Source organism: Doryrhamphus excisus, linkage group LG11 (genome assembly GCF_037039965.1).
Source record: "Doryrhamphus excisus strain RoL-2023G ecotype Guam linkage group LG11, RoL_Dexc_Guam_v1.1, whole genome shotgun sequence".
NCBI lineage: Eukaryota > Metazoa > Chordata > Actinopteri > Syngnathiformes > Syngnathidae > Doryrhamphus > Doryrhamphus excisus.
In genome coordinates, this window is record NC_136367.1 from 18,908,684 (window position 1) to 18,928,812 (window position 20,129).

General features: G+C 42.7%; 1 protein-coding gene across 6 annotated transcripts in view; it reads right to left on the bottom strand.

Moving 5' to 3' along the window:
• The window catches only part of cacna2d2a (calcium channel, voltage-dependent, alpha 2/delta subunit 2a), a 151,832-nt gene that overhangs the window by 68,561 nt on the left and 63,142 nt on the right, over positions 1–20,129 (bottom strand). For all 6 annotated transcript variants that reach the window (XM_058065870.2, XM_058065848.2, XM_058065837.2 and 3 more), the window contains exon 4: positions 8,125–8,184. In XM_058065870.2, coding sequence (XP_057921853.2) covers positions 8,125–8,184 — 60 coding nt within the window. The remainder of the gene's footprint in view (positions 1–8,124; positions 8,185–20,129) is intronic.

A 20,129-nucleotide genomic window follows, 5' to 3' on the forward strand; every position in this document is an offset into this window, starting at 1 on the left:
TTCATAGAAGACTCCAAGGTCAGGATACAAATACATTGGGAATGTGTTGGCTAAAATCTAGCCTATGCTGGAATTCCATTTCCATTTGTAAAGATTTGTATGTTCGTATATTAACATATGATTATACTTCACAACTTAATACTGTAATAGCAGTACATGTCTCAAAAAAAATTATTATTATTTTTAAAGTTTTTATTGAACACATACTTGGTGTGAAAAACTGCGTTATTTTACCCCAAATTACAATGTTATTTTTGTAAAATTATGACCTTTTTGTCATTACATGACAACTTTTTTCTCTTAATATTTTGACTTTATTCTTATAAAATTACTTCAGATTTTTCTTTTTTTTTTGCTGCAAAAGTTTCTTTTTTAAGTTCCTCGGCCACTAAAAAAAACAGGCCACAAATGACACTATGGACAGTGCTACCGCTAATGCTAGTTTTGAATGAACCATGGGAGTAAACAGTGAATGTAAACAGTGAATGTAAACCGTAAACTGACTTGTCATTTTCCCCAGGTAAGCACCCTTCCTCATTATTTCCCTTCCAGTAGCAAACAGATGGAAGTCCATTCTGCGTTTGAGGATTCGGTGATAACGGCGTTTACGTGTAGCTTTATATGCTCAGCAGGCGGAAAACGCTGCCTCTGCTTGCAGGAAGTTGCAAAAAAAAGCATTTCCCGCAGCGGAAATGAATGGAGTTTTATGTGAGATAGACACAATGTGGCAATGTTTATCAGTTTGAAATAAGACACAGCACTTCCAAGTGTCCTCATATAGCCGTGGTGTCCTAACCCTCTTGGAATTGTATGGAGCCTTGATTGAGGTGTTGCTGACACAAGATGTTTGGACTCTATCACTTTGCTTAGTTTCAAGTGGTCAGCATGGAACAAACTTGAATGCATCACAAGATTGAATTATTCTTGGCAGTCCAAACGGTAAAAAAACAAAAAAACGGACAATGAAAATGAAAAGCGGTAAAGTGATACTGCAGTACCGGGAGAGCATTCTGTGGTCTGTGGAATTCTCTCTATTCCACCGCAGTGAAGACGAGTGCCTTCTGTGGCTAATGGAGCTGCTATGTAGCTCTGAAGGCTCGGCTAAGAGAAACCCAAACGATTCTCACTCTGAAGGACCAATTATCTCCGACAGAGATAGTCTAAAAGGTCAAGTCAACGACCCCCCCCCCTCCACTCATGCACTCTCACACTTAAGGTCCGCTTTTAAAAGGAACATTTGTGTCTTTAAGGTGTACTCAGCGGAAGGGAAAATAATAGGCATTACGGTTATTATTATTATTATACCATACTTTTTACTATATACAGTATCCATTCACAGCAACTGTATTCTCGCGGTGTGGGGGTGCACGAGTGCTGCTGGGCTTCCGGTTGCCGCCTGGAGCAGCAGGATGCAACTCCCTTTAATTTCCAGGGTGAGCTGTTACTTCTCTTGTTGCAGCTTCTGCTCATCACCGTGGCGACCATGCTCTAAAACTGATCAGCTTAAAATACTTCATGGATACTATCACACTAATAATAATAATCCATTCATTTTCAGGGAACTCAAAGGCACTGTACATATGTATACGCGATTACAAGCATGTTTGCATGCTCCTTTGACAAGGACTACGTTAAAAAGCTATAGCATTTCAGTATGTGGAATCAAACTATGGAATGGATTGAGTAAAAAAGTCAAACAATGCACAACGATGAACGAATTCAAGAAACAATACAAGCAGTTGATGTTTGCTAAATACAAAAAAGACAAAAAAGTACATAAATAAAAATAAAAATAAAAATAAAAATAAAAATAAAAATAAAAATAAAAATAAAAATAAAAATAAAAATAAAAATAAAAATAAAAATAAAAATAAAAATAAAAATAAAAATAATATTCGGAAAGCAGGAAGTGAACAAATTAACAGTTACTGATTGTAAAAGTACCAGATGGAGGGGTAGGATTTAATAAGCTTTGCTTCTTCCGACTCCTTTTGGATATGTGGAACTGGGAACTGATTATGGGATGCACTCAATTGTAATCTGATGCATGTTCAAATGAAATAAAACCATTACATTACCATTACCATTACAATGGGCTTCAAAACAATGACTTGAAACTTGTTTAGGTTCCTCAGACTCCCATTGTCAAACCTGAATACCTGAATCACAATACTAATCAGCCTGCAGTCACGCCCGGACTGGACCGCCAAGTACAGGCGGTCCTCGTTTTAAGGAGTTCCGATGTTTTGTGCGCATATTAAGACGCCCACTGGGCTGCCCCAGATTGCTTTGCAGTCTACATAAACAGTGAAGCAAACAACATGTCATCAGGGAAATGCGACGTGCACGAAAGTGGGTGGTCGGGCGAAGAGGAGCCCGTCAAGGAGCGAGAGAAGAAGAGAAGGTGTTGTCCGATGATGAAAGGCTTGATTGATTAGAGAGTGATGATTGCACTAAATGGCCTGGAAGATGTCTCCGTCTCTGTTTCCGTCTCTTACACCTTCCCCCCCCTTGCGCCTCTCCCCGGCGTTGGTGCGCCCTCTCGTCGGTTTCATGATGGCAACCCATCAACCAAAGGCTCCCTCTCTCCCCCTAATGGCACTGCTATTAGCGCTAATGCATTTCAAACGTACAGCAGCTGCCACATCACAATCTGATGGAAATTACACGTCTTTCTGCAATCTCCACAATCTCCGTCCTTTCTCTCAACCAATCTCGTCCAACGTGTCGCACTTTGCGTCAGAACGTGACAGGCCGGCCTCAACATGATGTACGATGAGGGTTTAAACATCACGACGTTCATACGTTCGGACGCTGCAAGATTTGATCACGACAATTAAACCAACCCACGAGAATTATGCGCAAGAACTTTGTCCAATACCCACAATTTGCATGCAATTAAATTTGGCATTGAGGTAATTCAAGTGAAATCCAAGTACTTTACAGAAGAAAAAAGGCTACAATAACTATTAAAATAATTCTATAAAATATAAAAATCTAAAAAAAAAAAAAAAAAAAAAAAAATTTAAATAATTCCATGAAACAAAAAAAATAAATATTAAGTTACAAAAAATACAGTAATAGTCAGTAGTTTACAGAACTAGGACTGTAGCAATTTACTGTAGTACACTATAAGTTATACTCCACACATACACACTTTATCACACTTCGACTTCAACAGCGTGGAAGTATGACGTCATGTGACATTCTGTCGTCTTTGACAAACACAGCAGTTTAAGCACAAACATTCATAAATTGCTAATGAATAATCATAATAACGCTAATAAAGTCAAGTTTTTACTGTCATTTTGTTGACTGCTGTGTGTGTGTGTGTGTGCTCCCTCACTTCCGACTTTGTGACAAGCCCTCCTAATAGCTGCCTTCGTATATGCCTGCCGGTAATTAGCAGCTCGTAACCTAAATTTTAGCTCGCAGCCGAGAAACGCTCATAAATAAAATTAATTGTGTCGATTATCATTAAGAACCGATTCCATGACTCAGCAATGTTGCACGTTTGCATGCAATTATGTTGTTCCCCGGCCCCCGGAGGACATGTCCCGATCTTTATACGGATGCACGGATGACAGTACCAAGCACGGAAATGGGTTCCAAGATTGGGTACCTCACACGTTGGGAACGTCCACGGGTCATACATATCCGCCTCCAAAGACATTCGCACTCACATCCCTCGTCATCCAACGCCTTTACTGCTACATATATCTCCACACTCCGGTCCGCACCGCATGATTGGGAACCTTTCCCCTTCGTGACGCTAGTTTTATGTTCATGTTGTGTAAAAAATGCGTTTACTTGTGCAAATGTATGCTGGGGATTTTTAACAGTCTCACACTGTGCTCCTTCATTTTCGGAGTTTAGTTTGGATTTTCCTCCTCTTGTTGTTCCCCTTTTCTCCCCCTCCTTCATCACCCAATTGTCCTGTCCACCCCTTGTCTCACTATATAGAATGTTGCATATGTATGGACGCATGACTGCACAACTTGGCTGGTACTTCTGTTTAAGTGACAAGATCAATAAAGGGCCATCTTATGAATGACAGTCAGTGGGCGGCTCAACCAAGTTTGAGATTAGGTGGCGACAGCGCCCACAGAAAGAAGTTACTTGTACTTAATGTCACTGAAAAAACATCCGTGCAGTGTTTGAAATGTGTAAACAAGCTACTATATGAGTGGAACACACACACACACACACACACACACACACACAGCTAAACCGAGGGAGCCACTATTGTTTTATGGTGTGGTTCCTAAGAAAGGAAAGACACCCCCAGTGCCATTAAGGGAGATTTTAAAGTGTCCCGTTGTCTGCTAGTGTTCCATTTAACAAACAACAACAGAGTTCAACTCTTTGGCGGTGAAGCTGCTGCTTCTCTACGGTCCCTAAGAACAGATTGGGTTCCCTTCGGAACACAATGGCGCAGCGTCACACAGGGATGGACACCTGACCTTGAGAAAGCCGACGCTTTAATGTCTATTTCACACACCATTTGATTCCAATGGATTTAAAACCCCAAACGGCCGTCACGATGCTTGATACCATCAACATTTTGACATCCATAATGTCCAGCAGTCTGGGTGGTCCAAGGCGGCAGCGGCGGCTCTGCGGTCCCAGCAGCCCAGGGTGGGACACGGATGCTCTAACAGATGTGATGGGGGACAAGAGTGTCGTCAATATGCTGATGATGTCACTTTTTTAGAGCGACGGGGACTTGGAAGCAGTTTCTAGTCGACACATCAAAGCGTTAGCACTCACAAGAGCTCGACAAAGCAAATGAAACCAAGTCCAGACTCTTACTGGAAGCGGAGGAGCCACATGTTCAAAATACAATATCGGTAAAGCAGCAGGTCAGAGCTTGTCTTCCTGTCACACACACCTGGCCACACGGGGGTTAAAAACAAGTCTGTCAAAGCTATCAATCAACAGAAGAGGAGTTGATGATGCTCACTTTAAGATGATGGTGATCAATGAAGCAGAGTTATCAATGACTTATTTTTTCATTGCAATTGATTGATTTTATTGATATTCAAAGCATGATTTTAGAAAAGAGCGTCTTAGTTCGTCTTATCCATCCATCCGTTTTGTGCGCCGCTATATTCGGGCAAATACGGTACAGTCAAACCTTGGTTTTGGTACGTTTTCGCCCTCTGTGAAAAGTCAACTCACAGCGACCTGTATCTGTAAACAAAAAGCTCCCTTGTAGTTGGGAACCGAAATTTTCCTAAAACTTACCGATGTTCTACTGCGGATTACTGAAGAAAAGAAGAAGGTAGAAACACACTTGATGATAGACGGGATTCTAGTCTTTCTTTTGGTAGGTTAAATGTGTATATAGCCATAGAACACAATGATTATTGATATTTTAGGGTAAATGTTTATATAGCCATAGAACACAATCATTATCAATATTTTTGGTTAAATGTTTATATACATTTTCTACCGCTTATCCTCAACTAGGGTTGCGAGGGGTGCTGGAGCCTATCCCAGCTGTCCTCGGGCAAGAGGCCGGGTAAACCCTGGACTGGTGGCCAGCCAATCACAGGGCACATATAGACAAACAACCATTCACACTCATATTCATACCTATGTCGCCAATTAACCTAGCATGTTTTTGGAATGTGGGAGGAAACTCCACACAGAGATGGTCAAGGGTGGGATTGAACTCTGGTCTCCTAGCTGTGAGGTTGGCGCGCTAACCACTCGACCACCATGTAGCCCCATAGAACACAACAATAACAATAAATATCTATATTTTAGATTAAATGTTAGAACACAATAAATATCAATAATATTTTTTACAGTTCCAACTTCAACTTTGTATAAACTTTTGCACATATAAAATGATTGGCGTTCACACACCGCTATGCGACATGTGCAAATACACGAAAGCGGTCTCAGAGAAGCGACCCACAATTGTAAATGATATCATTTAGCAGCTAAACTTTGCTAAATCGCTAGTATTAGCTGACAACAAACATAAGTAATGCATGCACACGTGTGTGTATATTTGGGGAGGAGGGGGGGGGGGTAATAATACACATTCTAGTCAGGGACAGACACAAACCGCCATATTATGCAGTTGCGTGCACGCACACAGACACACACAATTAAATGCACCGTCTCTCATGCATAAACACCTTTTCTCTTGCTTTGACAGACTGCTCCACCCGCTAGTTTAAGATGCGCCACATCTCTCCTAATGTGCCCAAAGAGCATGCAGCTCTAATCTAATTAGACTGTCAGTCAGCAGAGTGTTCACCCAAAGAGAAATTAGGAAAGCACAAAATCTACAAACAAGACGAATCTTCTCGCCAGGATGAAGCGTATCTACCTGCCACTCCCCATCTCCTTCCCTGCCTCCCTTCTCTCTCATCGTTCATCCACCCTGTTTGAGATTTCTTTTTTTTTTTTTTTTTTTTTTAAATGGTTTCACAGCCGCTCCTGCTGAGATTCATTACCTGGTCTAATTATAAAGGCAAATGAAATCAGCTGCAATACATTATTAATAGAGGAGGGCTATTAGGATTCCTTTGCGCTATTTGCAACAATATGATATATTTCAACTGTTTTCATGCCTGATTAGAGGCATGTGCAGATAACGGGGAAATACGCTAAGTGCACGGAGGAGGACTCGGGAGGGCGAGGGGGGTAACCGGACACAAAGGAAGGGAATTAAAGACACATCCGTATTAGAAACACATTCTGTGCGTGCCAAAGCATCAGGAGGGGCAATAATAATATTGCCCCTCATCCACAATCCTTATGTGAGACATCAACACACTTATTTCTCTTTTCTGTACATTATAAAGATATTAAAACAGCTAAAAAAAGAGGCAGCTAAGGATACACGTCATTTATACAACATGATATTGTTATTATTATTACTGTAATTAACATTGCCAAGGAACTACGTTACTGGCGTAGTGACACCACCTAAAGTGGGGGTGTTGCAGGACTCAACTGTTATTGTGCGGTAAATGTTTATGGCTACTGAAATAACTTCTAACATCCATAAGATACATTTCCTGTGACTCATTTGATAATTTCACGTTGTGACAGAGGTCACCACCTCATCATTTTGATGTCTAATGAGATTCCAGATGGGGTCGCATTGATATAGATGCAATAATAAAAGGCAGGTATTCTACAACCTGCGACTGAGCGCCATCAAGAAGGCGTGTTATGTCAACCACATGGCGGCGCTGATATCACGTCCTTATTAAAAGGTTTTAACAAAGATGAAAACAGATGGGAGCGTCCCATCAGGCGACCCCGGGCCCAAAGTCAAAAGGGGCCCCACAGGTGTGTGGCCAGTGGCCACTGTGAAGCTGATCAGGCAAAGGCAGGCGTCACGGCCCTTTCGGGAGGGACAACTGCACGACGGGAGGCAGGGAGGGGTCGAGGTCCGACCCAGTCGAGCTACGACTGCAAGCTTGAGAGTTTAAGCAAGCGTGAATAAAAAAATGGACTTTGCAGGCGTAGCAGCGCTGGTAATTATTCGTTTGAAATCAGTTAAAGCCTTTTCTCAAACATCCCCCTGGAGGCACGGGGGTTAAAAATCCATTTGCAGGAAGTGTAGCATGACAGAGAACTCGTCTCCCTGGAGACAAGGGGATATGACAGGAGGGAATGTGTATCTGCTACATACGTGTGTGTGTGTGTGTGTGTGTGTGTGTTTGAGAGTCAGTGGAGCATGCGAGGCTCCAAAACAGATACAGACAAATATTGTAAATATAAACTGCTTTTTTTTTTGTTTGCTTCTTTTAGATTTCAAGAGCGGATCCCTGTTTTAAAGGTCAGCAAGACGATGCTGTGTTGTACTGAAGCAAATGGACAAGTAGGCTCTTAAATAATACAGCAGGCTAACAATATTACGACCCACCTGAGACACTATATAGAGTGCAGAAGTGCACTTGTGTCGGGTATCACCGCTTTCCTCTGTGATGCTGATCACATTGTCATTACAGAGCTGGTCATTTAAAGGGGGAAGTAGGTAAGATGAACGTCACAAGGGAATTGCCATTTAATGGGTGGGCTCCGAAAAGGAAACGGGAACAGAGGAAAAGTCGTCTTGGGAAGGAAAAACAAAGAGCGGCTGTCCTACTTTACCGTAACGCCGTCTTGCCATTCGTGATCCTTCTGAAGCTGCTCCGCCTCCCTGGCCAGTTTCTGTGAGGGAACACAAAAGCAGCGGTCACACCCAAGGTACACGTAGTAAGATACATACAGTTCATCATATTATTATTTTTACTATTATTATTATTATTAATAATAATAATGTATAATATAATAATTATATATTATATATAATTATAATAACAACAATAATTATTATATTATTGTTATTATTATTGTTATTATTAATAATAATTAATAATATATATATATATATATAATAATCCATCCATCCATCCATTATCCTCCGCTTATCTGGGTCCGGGTCGCGGGGGCAGCAGTCTCAGTAGGGAAGCCCAGACTTCCCGGTCCCCGGCCACCTCCTCCAGCATATATAATAATATATTATAATAATATATATAATAATGAATGTGAGTGTGAATGGTTGTTTGTCTATATGTGCCCTGTGATTGGTTGGCGACCAGTCCAGTGTGTACCCCGCCTCTCGCCCAAAGACAGCTGGGATAGGCTCCAGCACCCCCGCGACCCTCGTGAGGAAAAGCGGTAGAAAATGAATGAATGAATATATATAATATAATAATTGTATATTATATATAATAATTATTATTGTTATTATTATTAATAGTAACAATAATATTAATAATAGCATATTATAATGTTAATAATATAATAATTATACATATATGTCATATATAATAATAATTATTATTATTATATATTTTAATATATTATTATTATTAAGTGGTCTGAGAACGCAGCATTTTGTTTATGTACTGTTTATAGGACAAAGGTGGGCCTTTGTCATTTTTTATATTTTTATATTTTTTATATTTTCAAGTGGGCCCTGAATTGGTAAAGTTTAGGAACCCCTGAAGTAGACATTTGTCCACTAATAACGTGTATGATTACTAATAATAAACATACTTACTAAACTGCGCTCCTACACGATAAGTCCAATGATGTAACATATGTGATGAAAGCCACACCCGTTCAATCCCAGCACACCTTCCCGCTCCCAAGCATGAGTCATTCCCATTTCCAATCCACATGGCGGCAACACTTCTCCGTTTTTGTCTGGAAAGATCACCTGAGTGAGCTTTAACGATTGCGTTCATCTCCTAATGGGAAAATAGTCAAGTGAATCAACAAAACAAGCCTCTAATTGGCGCATTGAAATGATTACCCCAGAGCCCATCAGGAAAACAGCGAGTGTGTGCGTCTGCTTGTTAAAAAGGGTCAGCTTTGCTAACGAGGAGCGCTGCACGACAACAATAAGAAGGAAAAACACAGCGCAATATTCTTGCCATGTTGCCAGTTTGCGGGATCAGCATGGAAACGAAAGCAATATGATGTGAGGAGTAAGTGTACGGAATTTTTCTTCAAAATAACATCCATGTACGGCAAACTAGCCTTTCTTGTCTCCAATCTGTGTGGATATATGATCCAGCCGCCCTTTAATCCTTTTCATTTGGCCTTTTTTCACCGTTTAATCTGTCAGTAAGAATCTTTTATCAGCTCTCTGCTTGCCGAGCTGTCTTTCTCCCAAAAAAATACAGCCCTTCCGCGGTCGGCCTTGCTTCTCGTAGGACCCCGGCAGCTTAATGCAGCTCCCACACAGCCGTGCGTCTTCATGCGTCTTCCCCATCCTCAGTGTTTGCCCAGATGGATGGGCAAGACAAACTGCCAATGAATCAGAGTGAGGGATGCGGGAGGGAGGGGGCCAGGGATATATCAGCCATGCCGGTGGCTGGAGCCCAAGCAGCTTAAGACTGAGGACTGGATCTCAGCACAGGCCCACCCGGCGCCGCATGCCGCGCCATATAAAACGGCCTACAGACATCACATACTAAGCAGGTGACACCACGAGGCCCCCCCCCCCCCATCGTCCATCTACGTCACATGATGGCCTATTTGTCAGCGTGCCTTTCGGCAAGGTCAAGAAAGCACGAACGCAGTAATAGATGGCGATGTCCATCCGCAAGGCCTGCGCGTTTAAGAGATGTATAATACGCGTCAACTAGTGTTGGCGGTCAAAGCATTCTTGATGGATGATCAATTATCAGTGCATACATTACGCCGTGCAACCTCAAAACTCGTCCATACATCCCATCCATTTTCTTCATTTGGGTCACGGGTGAGCTGGAGCCTCAAACTGACTCTGGGTCAGAAGCGGGGTAGAGTTATTCCCTCATGAAGACAAGTTATATGTAGTACTGTGGTCACTACATATCAGTAATGTTATGTCATTATTATTATTGGTACGGACGTGCCATGGCTGTGGCGGACGTGCCGTGGCTGTGGCGGACGTGCCGTGGCTGTGGCGGACGTGCCGTGGCTGTGGCGGACGTGCCATGGCTGTGGCGGACGTGCCATGGCTGTGACGGACGTGCCGTGGCTGTGGCGGACGTGCCGTGGCTGTGGCGGACGTGCCGTGGCTGTGGCGGACGTGCCGTGGCTGTGGCGGATGTGCCGTGGCTGTGACGGACGTGCCATGGCTGTGACGGACGTGCCATGGCTGGGACGGACGTGCCGTGGCGGAGATCGGAAAAAATTAAAAAAAAGTTCTCATTCTGTGTGGAAGTGGTAAATTTTTAGCTTCTTTTGTTTGAAACCCTTAAAGTTTAGAATAAGTAAACTAGAAAGGCTAACTACTAGTACTGTGGTCACTACATATCAGTAATGTTATGTCATTATTATTATTGGTACGGACGTGCCATGGCTGTGGCGGACGTGCCGTGGCTGTGGCGGACGTGCCGTGGCTGTGGCGGACGTGCCGTGGCTGTGGCGGACGTGCCGTGGCTGTGACGGACGTGCCATGGCTGTGGCGGACGTGCCATGGCTGTGACGGACGTGCCATGGCTGTGACGGACGTGCCATGGCTGTGACGGATGTGCCATGGCTGTGACGGATGTGCCGTGGCGGAGATCGAAAAAAATTTAAAAAAAGTTCTCATTCTGTGTGGAAGTGGTAAATTTTTAGCTTCTTTTGTTTGAAACCCTTAAAGTTTAGAATAAGTAAACTAGAAAGGCTAACTAGTTAGCTTGCTAGATTGCTCTGCTAGCGGTGGCCGTCTGTTATGTCTCTGCAAAGACCCCCCCCCACATGCCTAATGTGATTTAAGCAAAGAATAACAGGAGTGGAAAAGTGTTAAAATGTTCAAACTTGTATTTAAAAAGCCATTCTCATTACATTCACTTGCCATTAATCTGCGTTAGATATTTTCTTGTATTGCACTGAAACTTTGGTCTTAAATCAAACTTTATTCAGTACCTGTTTAATTCCTGCCTGCAGTTTTACAGCAAGCATTTCAACCCTGAATTAATTGGCCCCTCCGCTCGTGGGTGTCAAGGAGTGAAATCCAATATTCCTCCGTTGCCACTACAAAACACAACTTCATTAATGCAGGATCGCCGATGAACCATGTCCATTAGTTACCATTTTCTGACCAGCCGAAAAGCAATAAATCGATGAATCAGGCAGCGCTGAAATTAACGATTCAAGTGCCAACGCTACTGCTAAGAAATCCCAAATAAAACGTTACTCTGCTGTCAGAAAAGTTCTCTTGCTGAGCCACAAGACAGCAAGACAATGCTAAAGCTCAGCATGAGGCGACTACAATCTTTAATATTCATCATGGTTGCTCCGGTCCAGAGAGGAGAAGTTTTATTCACTCAAAGTCATGTTCTTTTGTGGGGAATGACAGCACACCAGGCGCATGCAGGCGGCGCCATGCTGTGCTAAGCACCGACTTGACACCGGACTGCCTGCATGATTGCAGCAGCCAGTTAGGCTCTTCCACTGAGCATTAGCTTAAAGGGCACTCCACACGGCCGCTGTTGCTTGTGTGTGATCGGGATGGACACTCCAAGCTGTGTATAGTGTGTGTGTGTGTGTTTTTTTTTGAGTGGGATGAGTGGGACTTGAGAAAACAGTACATGGTCAGTACATGTGATTGCGGCATGTTCCAACGACCCCACGGCCGGCTTGCTCTCAGAGACGGCGTCACATTGTGGACCGCAAGACCGTGAAATGACTCGGCTGAGGCCACTTAACCGTCTTTGAATGACTAATATATTGAGGGAAGGCCACGCCTACTTTGTTCACTGATCAGCCATCATCAGAAGGGCTTGAGCGTCTTGGCTCACTGAGATACTAACCGAGTTACTCCACTACAAAAGTAACTAGTTACCAGTAAAAGTAACTATTCCCCCGGGTACCATTCCAGAGGTTTGCATTTATTGCTCTCGCTATGCTGTATCTTTGGAAGTGCTCTAAACACCCGCCCACAGAAACTTCTCTGATTGGCTGAGGATGCAATCTTACAAAACCTTAGCCAATCCTCATTGCTTATGTTCTCTAAACACCCGCCCACCCAAGTTCTCCGATTGGCCGAAGACGCAATTTTACTAAACCTTAGCCCAGTGATTCCCAAAGTGTGGGCCGCGACCCCCTGGTGGGCCGTAGTGGTACTGCAGGTGGGCCATGAGAGGTCATTAAAAATGTTATTTATTTTTGCAAGTTATAATTTTTATTGTAAAATATTTAATGCACAATTTAATTTTTTATAGGTCTAAGTAATAACCTACTGAGTGTTACTGACCTGTCATAATATTTTAGGAACCTTATACAGTTTATGATTATATAATAACAATAAGATAATATAATAATAATATTATCAGTATTATTGTTATTTTTATTATTATTAATAATATAATATATATTATATAATATTATTATTATTATTATTATTGTTATATTATTATTAAGTTAAGTGTTCTGAGAACGCAGCATTTGGTCTATGTACTGTTTATAGGACAAAGGTGGGCCGCGGACATTTTTTAGATTTTCAAGTGGGCCCTGAGTTGGTAAAATTCGGGAACCCCTGCCTGAGCCAATCCTCGGCGTTAGTCCCATCACTGGTTATGAAACAGAACCGGTGATCACGAGTGCTTGAATAAAACCGCCCAATATTTAATGGTGCATAAGTGGCAACATGTACTACGTGGGTTGATCTGTCAAATCTTTAAGTAAATTTGATCAAATGTAAAATTATTACAGCTAAAGCCACACATTCCTCGTTGACGCTGGGAACACCAAGGTAGGTTGGATTGCATGGTTTAAAGTGTGCATAAAGCATTCATGTGCGCTGTGTGTGTGCGTGCACCGCCACTGTATTATCACTCGTAGTCGCGATGCCATAGTTCACATGAAGGAAAGCTAGATTCCAACATGACAGTGTGAAGAGGAAACTGGGTGGAATGGTAGTTTTCCAACGCACGGAGCTCAAACACACCTCCTAGATGACAAGTGCCTGGCAGAGGGCGACGAAGGTGGAAATGATGGGGTGGCCAAGTATGTCTCCTCCACACCTGAATCCAATTGAGCGGAAGAAAGGAACGCAGAGGAGCGTGAGGATGTCGTACACCTACATCCACCAGGAGGTGTTTTTAGAGTTTTACTTTATGTAATTTGTGGATGTTTGACAATTTACAATGATGACTGACAATGGCAGTCATGTGGCATGTCCGAGGAACAATGACAACGCCACGTCTTTAAAGATGTCATTTGAGGGTAAAATAAGTACAGTAGTTACTTTCTGTTGCATCTGTCTGTGCTCCAATACATCACGGCCAAATGAAGACGTCGTTGAAATGGCATGCTGTCAAATCATCTTTACTGCGTTTTTTTTTCTCCCATTTCTTTTAGGGAAGGTAATCATGCACGTCAAAATGAGTGCGCTTGTTCCGGATAAGTGGGCTTTGTGCTGGTCATTTTAGTAAATGGTACATTTTATTATTGCCCTCTCTCTCATGGATGGTGTGCTCTATAACAGAGACAACGACCGTCTTACAAAGCTTTCTTTTTTAATATGTACTGCAGACGGAGACAGTATTGCCTTAAAGGGAAATTCAATTCCACACTGCTTTTGTTTTGGATACAATACATAGAGTTCATATCAGCCTGTCACAAAAGTACATCCTGCACATTTCAGCAAGCATTTTATGGTTAAGATAGATAGAGTATCTTGTCAGTGGACAATACTATAGACCAGGGCTTCCCAAACTTGACCAACTCAGGGCCAGCTTGAAATTCTAAAAAATGTCCGCGGCCCACCTTTGTCCTATAAACAGTACATAGACGAAATGCTGCGTTCTCAGAGCACTTAACTTAATAATAATAATAATAATAACAATAATAATAATATTAATAAGGTGGGATAGGCTCCAGCACCCCTGACAATTGAGGAAAAAGCAGTGGAAAATGAATGAATGAATGAATGAATAATAATAATAATAAGCTGGGATTGCACCCCCCCGCGAACCTGGTGAGGAAAAGCGGTAGAAAATGAATGAATGAATGAATAAATAGTAATAATAATAATAACAATAATAATAATAATAATGGTAACGGCGTTATATAACAATAACAATAATAATAAATGATTATTATTATTATGCCAATAATAATAATAATTATTATTATTATTTTACATTATATTATTTTATATTACATTTATATTTATTATTAATTATATTATTATTATCATCATTATTATAATCATAAAAATTCATATTATTATTATTACAACAAAATTATAGTATTAATAATTAATAATAACAATAATACAATTATTATTGTTATTAATAATGCCTTCCATAATAATTATAATATTTTGTATTAATAATAATAATAATAATAATAATAATAATAATAATAATAATAATGATCCTGCAGCCAAAACCATTGGACCAAGCTACGACCAACCAAGATACTCAGCACCCCACGGACGCTACCATTGTCTATCGAGATAGAGGGGGGCCTGCTATTGACTTCTTTTCAGTGGCTAGTACATACTGTCTACTCAAAGATGGGGATATTTGACTACAGGGTGAATTTTTAGAGCTGTTGAAGGTTTCAGTACCTTTTGAACAACTTGATGTTCTCTAAGAAGGAGCTGAACCGATAATTTAATTCGCCATTTTTGACCGTGATGCTTGTGGCCTTGTCTGAAAATTTGCCATTTATGCGGTTGCTCCATTAGGGGGCAGCAGACTGAGCGTCAGCATCAGTGGAGTCTGTCTGCGGAGTGAGAGTAGAGCAGTCCGCTTTAAGCTCTTCATTCTGTCTCCTCCACTCGGCTGGGATTAAGGCCAATCATAGAAATCACTGAGTCAGAACCGTTCCTCAATAACAGATGGAGGGACTTTCCACTCCAGAATTTTAAAACCTCACACAGCAAACTCACTTCGGCTTCGCCTCACTCCCCTTTCCCTGGGTCCCCGCGCATGCATACCTTTGGTTTCTCCCCCCACCCCTCTTTATCTCTCCTCTTGGGCCGGGCTCTTTTATCCCGCCATCGTATGCTCTACTCCATTTCTTTCCATCTGTTTCACTTAACTGCCCTCAAACTTTCACCCGCCTCTAGCGCCATATTAAATCCAACAACAGTCAAAGCAACTTCAAAAAACACTTTAATTGACTTTAAATAGGGCAGAAGTCACAGGAAGACGGCAGACATGTTTTTTTTTTATTGCCCAAATTTCTCATATCAAGTTGAAGTGGAAGTCACAACCCACTCAGAGGACACGAACGTTTGAAAAAAAGATACACCATGGACACTTTCATGGCGCTGGCTTAGCGTTAGCAGATTATTTTTGACATGTGACCAAAGGCTGTAGACATATTACATGACATAACGCAAATATCCCAAATGAAATTGTCTGCTTGAATACACACGATGGCTACGTACCGTAATTTATGGACTATAAGTCGACTCCAAATTGTCCATAGGTATGAATGTGAGTGTGAATGGTTGTTTGTTTCTAGCCTTTTTGGGTCTTTATAAATCGGCAGTGTTCACGCGTAGGCCTCACAGCTAGGAGTCCCGGGTTCGATTCCACCCTCTGCCATCTGTGTGTGGAGTTTGCAAAAACATGCTAGGTTAACTGCAAACTAACTCCAAATTGTCCATAGGTATGAATGTGAGTGTGAATGGTTGTTTGTCTATATGTGCCCTGTGATTGGCTGGCCATCAGTCCAGGGTGTACCCCGCCTCTCGCCCGAAGCGAGACAGCTGGGATAGGCTCCAGCACCCCCGCGACCCTCGTGATGATAAGCGGTAGAAAATGAATGAATGAATGGATTAATTTTGGAGGTTGCACGGTGAGGGAGTCGAGTGGCGCTTAGGCCTCACAGCTAGGAGTCCTGGGTTCAATTCCACCCTCGGCCATCTCTGTGTGGAGTTTGCATGTTCTCCCCGTGCATGCGTGGGTTTTCTCCGGGTACTCCGGTTTCCTCCCACATTCCAAAAACATGCTAGGTTAATCGGCGACTCCAAATTGTCCATAGGTATGAATGTGAGTGTGAATGGTTGTTTGTCTATATGTGCCCTGTGATTGGCTGGCCACCAGTCCAGGGTGTACCCCGCCTCTCGCCCGAAGACAGCGCCCCCGCGACCCTCGTGAGGATAAGCGGTAGAAAATGAATGAATGAATGAATTTCGGTTGTCGATGGCGACTGTGGTTGAAGTAGTAGATCTCATAGAGCCAATCTCGTGTATCGTCTGGTGTTTGCCGTCTGTTGTTATAAAAGAATTATGTCTGCCTTTTTGGTTCCACTGACGCCTCAGCACAATGCTGGCAATCTCTTGGAGAAATATGCAGTTTTGTGGCCTTTTGAAAAGCCTGCAGCCGGACTATTGAAAAGCCGCTAAATTCACAGCGTGTTTACGAGCGTTTGCATTATCCAGCTCCCAGGTCCCCGTGGAAACAACTGAGCGTAATGCAGTTGTGGGATTCTTTGGGAAGAGCGGAGCAATGGAGAAGAAAGTGCAAACATGTCCGTTGTGGAAGATTACGGGCGGAAACAAAGGCGGGGATTATCTCGGCACATGCTACAATAGCGGCACACTGGCAGTGGCTGCTAACCGGCCCTGCCACAGGCTGCTTTGGAGCACAGAACAAAGCGGGCCTCCCACCCAACCGACGCACATCCTCCGTCGGAGTGAGCTAATAAGACTACAATACCCAACTGCTACTCCATCAACCTGGGACCTGGACTTAAGGATCATTATTGCTCCTCATTATGGCCGTCAACATTGTTGGACCGCTCTGAAGAGGAGAATCTATTCTTCCTCTTAGGCCGCGTTGACGTTTGTGGTTCAGTGGTCCGAAACCAAACTGAAAATTTGAAAAAAGATATGCGTTGATGTTCCATCCATCGCGGGGGTATGCTGGAGCTTATCCCAGCTGACTTCGGGCCAGATGTTGGGTACACCAGCCAATCACAGGGCATGACTTCTGGTATTTACATCACATGACCACAGTAAGAACATTCATTCATTCATTTTCTACCGCTTTTCCTCACAAGGGTCGCGGGGGTGCTGGAGCCTATCCCAGCTGTCTTGGGGTGAGAGGCGGGGTACACCCTGGACATATAGACAAACAACCATTCACACTCACATTCATACCTATGGACAATTTGGAGTCGCCAATTAACCTAGCATGTTTTTGCAAACTCCACACACAGATGGCAGAGGGTGGAATCGAACCCGGGACTCCTAGCTGTGAGGCCCAGTCACCGTGCAGCCCAAAAATACAAATACGACTGTGTAGGCATTTTTCTATGTTATAGAAAATAATGTCCTTTTCCCTCATTAAATCCCCGTGCATTTGAGGCGCGGTGGCGGTGTCATAAAGTGCTGAATGGGGTGATGGACCATTGTAATGCATATCATAATTCACGGCTGCAACGATCAGGGTAAATTCAATTAAAGGCTCCCACAGGGCAGATGCTACAAGCGGCTGCTGCATGAATGATATGAGGTCAAAATAAACAGCAGCGTGTTTAGAAAAAGTCCAGGTTGACTGACCGGAAAGCGGAGGATGAATAACTCACCATGATGGAAATCTAAGCTCCTTGAGGGAGGTATTGAGGTTGCAAGGAGAGGATGTAGAATTAAACTCCTCTTCTTCCTACTCCTTATCGGACATGTCGAAGTGTAATCATGCAATGTAACTTGTTTAGCATGATGACGCAACGATAATGATAACGTTTCATGTAGGAGCCAGCATGGGGCCGCGGGGGGAGTTTGGGTAAGACGTGCCCCGGAGTTCACTGTCAGCGTTTGACAGATTATCATAAACCGCTGCCCGCTCCTGCTGCTATTAACATCGACCAGACATCAGACACGAGAGCGAGCGAGAGCGAGAGAGAAAGACTGCCCGAGGGCGCCATTTCCTAAAAATAACAATACCATTCAGATGTTGTGAGTCTCCAGCGGCCCCATAAGGCTTTGACCTTGGAGGTGACCCGGGAGGAGAAAATTGCAAAGCGCTGGTGTAGAATTTGTGTGAGGTGAAAACGAATGACACGAAGCGACGCCCTGTGACACGACCACTGGAAGGAAACAAAACACACCATTGCTCTTTTAGCCCGTGTGTCTTTTAACAGGTTGCCTTTGCGACCTGCCCGCTTGCTTCGACTGCCTCCTCTGCAGGCGGGGTGGATGGATCGGAGCCAAAACAGCATGGAGATGCGGGGCATATGTCTCCTTGATCAGAGGTGACAGCAATGTACACACACACGCGTACACGCTACACAAATACTGCAGTGCCAGCAGTAGCAACGCAGATGAAAGCTGACGTGTGTCCTCTGTTTATTTGCTTATATTCCGAAGATCTGTTAGTTGACTAAAATGTCTTTTTATTATGCTTAGTCCAATGACAGGACCGAACAGTCCTTTTTGAGTCCTAAAAACAGCAGCTCTGTAGTAAAGTATTTTTCGTAGCAGGTCCTTAAAGGAGCCCTATACGCCTCATCTCAAGGGGTTTTAGTGGGACATTATACTGGACTAAGTTGATTTTAATGAAATATTCCATAAATCTCAAAGTTCTGCAAATCTGCATTCTTCTACTGTTGGCCCCAACCACCCCGATTCGGCTGCGAGGGTCTAATACAGCTCCCCAACCCGGACACGCCACCCCCAAGATGTACTGAAATATTGGATAAATATTGGATAAATATGGGAGGATCCGGTGCTGAGCTATGGTTTGTCCACCAATCAGTCTTTGAAACAGTGACTGGGAAATTGGGTAGGTTGGTCTTTAGCTGCGTGGAAAACGTTACACAATATTTCCACTTGCGTCCGCAGACATCTGAAAAAAAAAAAAAAAGATTCTGGCTGCCATTAAAGACTCTCCAAAAAGTTCAAACCTTCCTTTTACCAGCTTTAAACTGCACCGAACATGCTGTCTTTTATTGTGGAGTTGCAGCATCACCTTTTTGTGCCTCACACAAAAAACGTAAAAAAAAAAAAAATAACGTATAAAGATGGTGGCATATGAGTTACAGCATATGTATCACTATTGTGATACATATTATTTTTGAATTTTTAATTATTTTTTTAATTATTAATTAATTATTTATTCAAAAATGATTTAAAATTAATTAAATTATTAATTGTAAATTATTCATGCAATGCTTTGATGCAGAGCTGCAACAACTCATCAATGAATCAGTCCACCTATCAACTATTTTGGTCACGTCGGCCCGAGTTCAATTCCACCCTCGGCCACCTCTGTGTAGATTTTGTTTCAAAAACATGCATGTTAGGTTAATTGGCGACTCCAAATTGTCCATAGGTATGAATGTGAGTGTGAATGGTTGTTTGTCTATATGTGCCCTGTGATTGGCTGGCCACCAGTCCAGGGTCTACCCCGCCTTTCGCCCGAAGACAGCTGGGATAGGCTCCAGCATCCCCGGCGACCCTCATGAGGATAAGCGGTAGAAAATGAATGAATGAATAAAGATATTCACACATATCAGCTTTGACCTTGAAAAACACGTTTGCCTCTTTTACGACACGTAAACGCCGACCAAACCACTAACTCCTTGTTTGGTTCGTATTGATTTGGTCGACCCGGGGCGTAATCGATTACTCGATTACAGTAATTGAAACAACAAGCTTCAGATGAATC